The sequence below is a fragment of the Anguilla anguilla genome, chromosome 4 (assembly GCF_013347855.1).
Source record: "Anguilla anguilla isolate fAngAng1 chromosome 4, fAngAng1.pri, whole genome shotgun sequence".
NCBI classification, from domain to species: domain Eukaryota; kingdom Metazoa; phylum Chordata; class Actinopteri; order Anguilliformes; family Anguillidae; genus Anguilla; species Anguilla anguilla.
The window spans coordinates 46,402,162-46,411,644 of record NC_049204.1 but is presented as its reverse complement, the minus strand read 5'-3'; the positions used below and the strand labels follow the sequence as shown (position 1 = coordinate 46,411,644).

The 9,483-nt window shown below is 41.1% G+C and overlaps 1 protein-coding gene across 2 annotated transcripts in view; it reads right to left on the bottom strand.

The window, feature by feature from the left end:
• ptprn2 (protein tyrosine phosphatase receptor type N2) overlaps positions 1–9,483 on the bottom strand; it is a 220,835-nt gene that overhangs the window by 39,058 nt on the left and 172,294 nt on the right. For both annotated transcript variants that reach the window (XM_035415416.1, XM_035415414.1), the window contains one exon: positions 7,608–7,820. In XM_035415416.1, the coding sequence (XP_035271307.1) occupies positions 7,608–7,820 (213 nt within the window). The remainder of the gene's footprint in view (positions 1–7,607; positions 7,821–9,483) is intronic.

Sequence of the window (9,483 nt, the reverse complement as noted above, 5' to 3'; positions counted from 1 at the left end):
CAGTTACCAGTAGTGATTATTACATCAGCATTAGAATGTTCAGTTAAGATCATACTGACTACCAGCCCCAATCTGCTGTGAACCTCTATAACGTATTTGCTTTGGGGTCATGTGCGAGCATTTTGCACTTCCTGAAATAAAACATCCCTTCCTTTGTCTAAGTGTTGGGGTTGGTGCCGGTTTCCGCGGCGGCGGCGGCAGCCGGGGATTCCTGCTGCTGAGCGACGCCTTGATGGCGGGCGACAGTCCGTGGGCGCGCGGCGGAGGTGCGCATCGGGAAGAGGCGAGCGAGGCGAGGCGCAGACCCCCGCCATTCGGGAGACGGCGGCAGACGAGGGGGTGGGGGGGGGGTGGCTGGCTGGCATCGGGGGTGGGGGGAGGGGGGTGGTAGCGATCTGCCCTTCCCGGCATGCTAATTCCATGGCACAGCAGGATCAATCATACTCCTCTATTATGTGCCACAGGAACTCTGGGGGTACCGCGCACAGGAAGGGGCCCCGCCGCTCCCCGACAATGCCAGCCGCCCTCGCTGCCGCCATTGTGCCGGGTGGGCGGATGCGCTCCGCCGACGAGCGCGGAAGAGGCACCGCCCGCGCCAAAAACCCCCTCCCCCGTCTAATCGATGACCTTTCTGGGGCCCGGAGGTTAACGCAGCCAGCCTCAGAGAAGACACAGCAGGGCATGCAAATCCCCTCACCCCAGAAATAAAAATACAACTAAAGAGTCTAATTGTGTCAATCAGGAAAAACAGGGGAAAAAATGAAGGCCCAAGTCAAGGTCAGCGCTGCATTAAAACCAGCATTTATGATCTGAGCTCACCGAACACAGAGGGGAGGGGGGGGGGGGGCAACCGATTCCGTCTTCATTTGGGGCTTATTGATTTCCATCCACACGCATTTAATCAATAATTTATCATTCTTTCAGGAGACATCTGCCGTATTCTTATTTTTAAAGCTTGTTAAGGGGCCATGTTTTCAGTCTGTATTGACATCTAAATTTTGATTCGTTGTAAAAGGTGTACCACAATTCCAAAGTTTTCCTGAGTGGTGACGTTGTCAAAACTCTTGGACACGATATGGATATGTTATCCTTTATTCCCCTAAATATTGTTCACAATGGAGTATGTAATTAAAGAATAAAATTATTTTCCAGGCAGAACAGCAAAGGTGCCCTAAACTGAAACTAATGCTTTCATTTTTCTTATTTTTCATTTGATTATTTTAATAAAACATGTAAGAAAATACACATGATTTCCTATGAAGGTAAAGCCGCAGCTGAAATGCACCAGTAATTATTTTAACTTTTTTTACTATTCTTATGGCAAAATGAAAGCATCTTAGTTATAAAAATGCTGTGCCTCATTCAGTTAGTTTTGCATTTAGACTATTATTTCTGTGTCACATACTACATTATATGTGGCTGAAAAGCATATATTTACTTGGAGTTTGGAAAGATACATATACAGGTACAATTCCGCAGTTTGAGTGAGTTTGATGATACATCTGACAGGATGTGATATAGGCCTGGATTCATTCAACATGTGTCCTTAAAGGTGGTCTAAATTTATCTTCAGATGTTTATTAGAATAGCATTAATTTGGCGCTCACAGGGAAATGTTCATGGAATTGAACACTGACACAGTGTCTCAGAAACCCTTACAGAATGACACAGCAAAATTCAATACATTCTCTGCAAAATTCAGCAACTGGGCTGGGAATTCTCAGTTTATGCATTTGCGCCTGAGTATTTATATTATTTTACAAGTGTACTTTAAACACAAAACACAAAGAAATAACACAGTAACAAACTTTATCCCTTATAGAAATGCAATAAATTATAAATATGTGGACATATGTGTAAAATATAATAATACATTTATTTCACTGAAGTGCAATATATTACTATATCTTAAAGTAGCAATAATTAGTATATTTGCCAATATATTATGAAGAATTGCAGTATATAGGTTGTATATTTTTTTCTATGTTTTATAATATATTCCAGTTCTGTAAGGGACGATATGGCATGACAATATATAATATGAACAAATACACTACATTATATCTGGATGTATTCTGATCATTTCTGTTCAACGGAGATTCAAAAATATGTATTTTAAAAATTATTTTATGTCACAATAAAAATGGAAAAAATACACAAAAATAATGCTTTTTGTGTGAAAAGACTGCTTTGCTTTTGATGGTTTTTGGTGAACAGCTGTTGTGTAGTGTTATTGCGCTCTTGTGTGTAAATTAAATTCCTGTTTGCCTTGCAATTTTTACTACTGACTTGTACGTATCTAATAAAATCTATTTTTCAGCCTTTGAAAACCATAAAAATGCTGGCCTAAGAAGTCCTTATGTAAACCATACATTGGTGTGGCTCAGCAGTAGATAAATATAACAAGGTTAATGACTTAATTTTTGAGAAACCACTCTTACTTAACTGTTGTTTGTCTTTAAAGAAAAAAAAATGAAAGAACAGCACATTTACTTGCAGCTTAAAGAAAGATAAAGCAAGCATACACACACACACATGAAAATGTACAGAAATTTGACAAGATAACTATGTACATGTATGTACACCCTCATGTACTCTTACATACTCACTTTATGAGATAAAGTGAGTATATAAGTGCTATTTATAGTTACAGAAATAATACAGAATGGTATAATGTTAGTAGTATTATTATAGTAATACTTAAAGTAGGAATGTTGCACTATAATATTTCCAAACAGCAGCTATAGGTAACAGAAATGGCAAGTGGTGGGATACTTTCATAAGTCATTTTTTCATAAGTAGAGACTGATGACAGGAGGGCACATTATCCATATTTAAAGGTAATGTTGTTCAATACTATGGGTAACTGAGCAATTGTTTTTCTTTTCCATGTGAAATACGTAAGGTTTGCAGCACTGTAACCTGCCTTCACCAGTCATTGTGAAAGAGACGTGAAGAGCACTTCTCTGCAAATGACTCCGATCAACTGAAATTATTGCCCTTGGATCAGGGACACTGTTAGGATTAGATCATTAGACTTTACATAATCACTCAGTCATTCCATCCAAATCAGAGCAAACGTCATTCTTCGAAACTGGCCCTTTCTATCTAAGTCTATCTATCTCATTGTAAAATTTTCCTTTTCAGCTCATCACACACGGAAATGGAAGTTTGTCTTGCTAACAATGCAGGGTGTGCCAGACAAATCAGGGACGGTCTACATTCAAACAAACGCAATGAAAGTGTGACGTGGGAGGGAGGTGAACGGAAAAAAAAAACGCACTCAAACGCACACTGAGGTTCCAGCACTTTAACACCTCGTTGTCACCCGTCCTGAGGGAGCAACGATGGCGGCCGGGCGGGGGGAGGTCGAGCGCGGCGAGCTCGAACGAGGCGATCTGCTGAATCGCAAGGACAGCAGCAGACGGTCTCAATTCAAAAGCTGCTCCACTGCTGAGGGGAAGAGTACGTTAACCCTTCGAGTGCAAGATCACAAACACGCGAACATTCTAACGCTGGCGTAACGATCACCACTGGTGACTGAACGAGTTCCAGAACACAAAAAAACATTCCCAAAAAAACCTACCCTTAAAAGGGTTAGTTTACCTCACAGAAGTGTGTCAGGGTGTACTGGTCCACAAAATAACCCATGGATTGCAGATCTGAGGACATCACTCATACACCTAAATACATGTATCAAGTATCATGTGCAGTAGCTATATAATGGGTGAATGTTTTGTGCAGTGAACCCAGAATTCCCAGTCATCACTGGCTCAAGTTTTTTTGTTGGCTAGATAGTGAAAAAAAAGTATTTCACAAGAAAAAGCAAAAACAAAAAAATAACACAAGCAATAGCCAGCAACATAAAAGGGACTGACCAGACAGCCCCATTAAATCAATTATACGCCTACACAGGCACCCACAAAACCAGCATCCATTAAAAAAACACTGCCATTTGAAGCAGGTCCCTAAGAATGTGTGACGCAAAAAAGAAGAATAAGAGAAAAAACCTGAGGTGCTCATAAATACAGCTGAGGGGTTAGGAGCCTGTGTGCAGGGTGACAGTGATGCGTCACCCCATGCCCAGGGAGCGTCTGCAAAGAGCAGTCGTCTTCGGCACGTGCTCCAGCCCCAGCTCCCCAGCATTAATAATTGCCTGCTAATGGGGAAGGGGGGAGGGAGGGGGAGGGGGAGGGGTGTGACAGGCCACATCTGAACTTGGCGGCGATGTCTGCGCGCTTTCACAGAAGCATCAACGGCGCTGCTTCCCGCTCGGACTTCCCCTTCCTGTGAGAGGAGGGAGGCGCTCGGCAGCCTGGGAAGCGGGGACCGGCCCACGGGTCGCTGAAAGAAGGCACGTGCTCCTCGACGGGGCCACGGTCCGCCTGATTAGCCTCCGACGCGCGCCCCGCCATTGTCTTTCAAACGGTCGCGTACGCTCACATAAATCTCCCCTCTGCTTCGACTGCACGCTGGCCTATTTAGCATGCTAAAGTCATCTGGCTTCACTGGGTTTATGCGAAATAAAATGTAGCCCAAATGAGGTAGGATGGATTAAATGCAATCAAACACACCTGTGACATGATATTGAGTTGTTCCAGCCATAACGCTAATATCATTTATACAGTGATAAGGCCTGGTGGTGCTTCATCCGGAAAATGACCTGATAATTCCAAACCATTTCAACGTGTTAAATTCTTATATGCAATGCGCTCTCCAGGGCTGTGTCAACGCGAACTTCTTAAGAACAGTAAAAGGTTAATTTCATCTTGGCATCACAGATGCCACTGAGCAACTATCACCCGTACTGACAGCAAAAAAGCATGTCCCTTCATTAACATGAGATACCCTTCATTATCATGACAGAATACGAACTCTCATCGACATCTCACCTATTTCTGATCCTCAGATGAACTGAAACAGGTAATGTCACTGTCCCAGTTTAAGGGAATTACAGCACAGTTGCAGTGTGATGCAAAATGACATAAAGGAGAATAGAAAATATTTCACCATTATACCTTACGGAAATTGAATGTACTGAAAATATATTGAACTAAAATATATTTTCACATTGTCTCCACACTTATTTCACTGCTATGACACACATTTATCATTGCACTTCACATTACACTACATTTATCATTACACTACAAGTCTACATATAAAAAAATGTGTATATATATATATATATATATATATATATATATATATATATATATATAACTTCCATGTTAATATGAATTTATATTCTCATCACAAAATCAGCTCATTTTAATATTCAAACCAAGGCCACAGAAAACAACACTGAGGGCTGCTATCATAATCATTCAGGTGCTCTGAAGTGTGCCTAGCATCAGAATAGGAAATGGTGTGCGTCTGCTGCAGCAAAGCAGACTCTAATTGCATGTAGAGCATCCAGCTATTCCCTGGTCTACAGTGAGGAAGACTACACAGCAGCCATGGGAATGGCCGTTAACGCTATTCCACGAAAGCACGCAAATGGACGCAAACGGACGCAAACGCACGCAAACACACACAAACGCAAACACACACACGCGCGCGCAAACATGCACACCCGAAACACAGCACGGCTCCTCCGACATCTTCACCATCAATCAAAAAAAAAAAAGAAAAAGGAAAAAGAAAAGCAGCATGACGTTGCTATCGTTGTTATTTTGAGTTTGCGCTTTGGTTGAATTATCCTTCTGTGTGATTTACAGACAGCTAAAGTATGTGCATCTTGTGTTCACGACGCCTTAAAAGATCTATATAAATAAAATATTTATATTCCAAAATACCATACCACTAAAAAAAAAAACTACAATAAAACATAAGTATTTTGTTCTCCCAGCACACCGCTGTGACAGTCCGCATCACAGTGCAACATGTAATTAAGGCAGGCAGCAACATAGCATGACATATTTTAAAGGAGTACATAAACTCTGAAGTTGTAAAACTACCGTCAAGTTTTCCACTCTGAAGTTGTAAAATTACCGTGAAGACTTTCAATGTTAAATTTAGCTGAGCTCATTATAAAATCAACAGAGTGTAGATTAAGCCCCTCCTGACCCAAGAAAGGAATGGGTGAAGAATGTGTCAGACAGTGAAATATAAACTATTTCTTTGCTAAAAGGCAAAATTTTAATTATGGATTATATTAATAATTACATTCATTAAAACTGTCAGTTTTTGGTCCTGTTCATTATATGAGCCAGGCACCTAGATGCTAATACCCCAGTTCAGACCTCCTAGGAAGCAATAGCATGCACTTTCAATCAGCTTGCCTGTCTCACAGGTCATCCAAACAACGTGGCTGATGAGAAAATGTACTATTCCAAGGAAACGTAACAATCAGCATTAATCAAAAGGCATACAATACGGCCATGATTCAATCTTGCAACAAAGCCCATAAACTTGAGTGCTGATTTTAAGCTTGTTTAAATATATACATTAATGTACTGTAGTGTGCTGTATATACAGATATTAAACCTAGTTTAAAATGCAATGAAATTAATAAGAAAAGTTAACACTTGCTTAAATTTTAAACTTTAAATTAAAACTGAAGATGAAAACATACATATTTAATCTCCAGCTCAGTCTGATTCACAACTTGCAAAGTTTTCACTGCAGACAGTATTTACTACTGAATAATACTCAGTAGTAAAAATGCTCATGATATTCTCACCACACAGATAATAAAGGACACTTTTAATGTACATTTGACATGGATTAACTCCTGGTTCATGTGCACTAATTTCATTTCAAAATTTATTATGGCAACAAAATGAATTATGGTAACAAAATATCATGCTTTAAACAAAAAGAAAATATTATTTTTACAAGAAAATAAAACAGTCATTAGACTGTGAACATGTAATGCAATGTAACTGATATGCTAAACTACTACAATAATGAAGTAACAATGTGCATACAAAGTTTAAATTCAAACGCTAAAAACTAACTAGGTTACATTAAACAACATCACCAAAAAATGTAGTGATGTACATCAATAATTTGAATTAATGTTCAACTATTATTTCAAATATTACATATCATGAACCTGCGAGTAAAATATACATTTATTATATTCTGCATTTGCGTGGATTGCAATGTTTTGTCAAAGCAGTTGCTTCATATAATTATTTAAAAAGCAATTTGAATATGGTTCTTAAAACAATTCACACAAGAGAGGCTCATTAACCATGATTTGATTAAATTGTTAAATAGATAAAAGCAAAAACAGAAGCCTAAGAAACAACCATTTAGGATCCTAACTGACAAAGTTATATTGGACCATTAAACAAACTCAGTTCATGCAAAACAACCACATTCCATTAAGGTACTGAACTCCTGTACAAACACAGTACCCAAAATATTGTGTAAAATAATCAAATCAAATATAAATTCAAAATGCAAATCAAACACACACACACACACACACACACACTTGTGCATATAAAACACACGTGCACACGTACGTGTACACACTTGCAGCTCCCAACCAATAGGAATTAATCAGAACGCGCGATCAATACGCCTTGCCCAGCCGGTGAGCCAGGGATGAGACACAGCAAGGGGTCAAAGGTGATAAAGAAGAATACTCTCACCTGATAGGCGGCTGTGGCCTCAGCGCTGGATTCTGCGCCCAGGTTGGTGAGCTTCTCCTTCAGCTTGTGGTGGGATCGGTGGCGGAGGCAGAACATCAGTCCGGAGCCCAGCAAGACTCCCATGATGCACACGATGGAGACCACCGTCAGGGCCAGGAACTTCACCGACTCCGACCCCTTGTACTCGGTGGGCAGCTGGCTCAGTTTGCTTTTCTGAAATAGAAGACGGACACATTTTTACTGATATTTACCATGCTCGTAATGACTAAATTTATATTTCATAAACCTTGGATTTTGTCTATGGTTATACTAAAGAAATATATTACACACAGAAGCGAGTAGCATTCTCACATTTACATACATGATGTCATGATGGTGATGTGTCTATCATACAGTATGTTATTGGAGGGATGATCACTTGCACACATAGCTTGATTTTATTTCAAGCACTTTTTAAAAAATGAGATTTCTGTGACTGACATATGTCAGCTGTCAATGTCAGACGGATGTCAATATTTGAAAGATGCCATTCACACTGGTGGCAAGGCTCAGGCAATGCCGTGCATTGCAGAAACAGACACAGGAGATGCTACAAAAGAAAGGGTTTTTTTTTCTTCTTTTTTTCCTCATTGTTGTGAATGCGCATTCATTCCGCTCCTCACTTCTATTGAACCATGACCGAGGGAAGCAGCGGCTGCTCAGTGGAGCCACCGCGGTGCGAACAACGGCGGGATGCTGGGCCCGGGCCGGCCGCATTGAGACAGCCCATCCACGCCGCGGTTATGAAGGCAAGGTGCAGAAGAAAGAGGCACTCTCCCTTGTTTCACTCAAGCCACTCCAACGGCTCCCTTTTTTTTACCCCCCAAGATCCATTTATGGAGGATATCCTAAGGAACAAACAGCTGCTGGCTTTCACCAGAGGGGAATAATTAGGGGCCTGGTGCTGCCACCCTACTTGCACAGTGTTACACAAAAAAAAAAGGAAAAATTAAATAAATAAAATTAAAATTCCAAGCTGAGACACATCTCCACCTGCCCCTCCCACCATTAGAAATGCCTAGTTAGGCCATTCATTATTCTGTTCTAATAGCAATTTTTGTGCTGCGCATTCAGTTCTGTGGCTTCTATTTTCTACACTGTCCTGCACGGTGTAAACACTGACTCTGCACGAACCGCAAAAGGCTCATTTTACCTCGGCATCGCAGAGACCACCGAGCAATTATCGTCCGTCCTGACGGTAAGAAGCTTGTCCCTAATTAGCCTCCTTGCCTTTGGTTAGCTGGATTAGGCTGGGGTCCGGACTGTGAGTTAATGGAAACATGGCATGAAAGGGACTCCAGGACAGTCCTGCCTGGTAATGTTCTACAGAGGGAGGCTTGTCAGATTGTTAGCCCCAGGAGGTGAGGTGACAGCCTCGGCTAATCCGCCAGCATTGTGAGCCATTGTGGAGCATTGTTTCGGAATGCCTGCGCGGCTCAATGTCCCTTCTTTTTTTTTTTTGAGGGACCGAGTAGATCAGTAGCAGGTTTTTTTTTATTTATTCTTAGCTGCAGCATTCACACCAGATCTGAAAAAAGGCAGCCAGAAAACTGCCTCAAAGGCAGAAAACTATGGGCCCAGCGAGAGCCCAGCCTCAGCCACGCATCTGCGCTCTCAGCCCCTAATTTAGCACTGAGGGAAAAAGCAGCACTCTAAGGACTGGCAAGAAGAAAAAAAAGCCCATTTTCAGATGTGGATGGGGCGATTGTTTTGCATAATGCTTACTTATATGTGTGTGCGCATGTGTGTGTGTGTGTGGTGTGTGTGTAATATATGTGCATGTGTGCGTGTGAATTCACAACTACAGTACAGACAAAAAAAGTGTGCATTTCCTGTC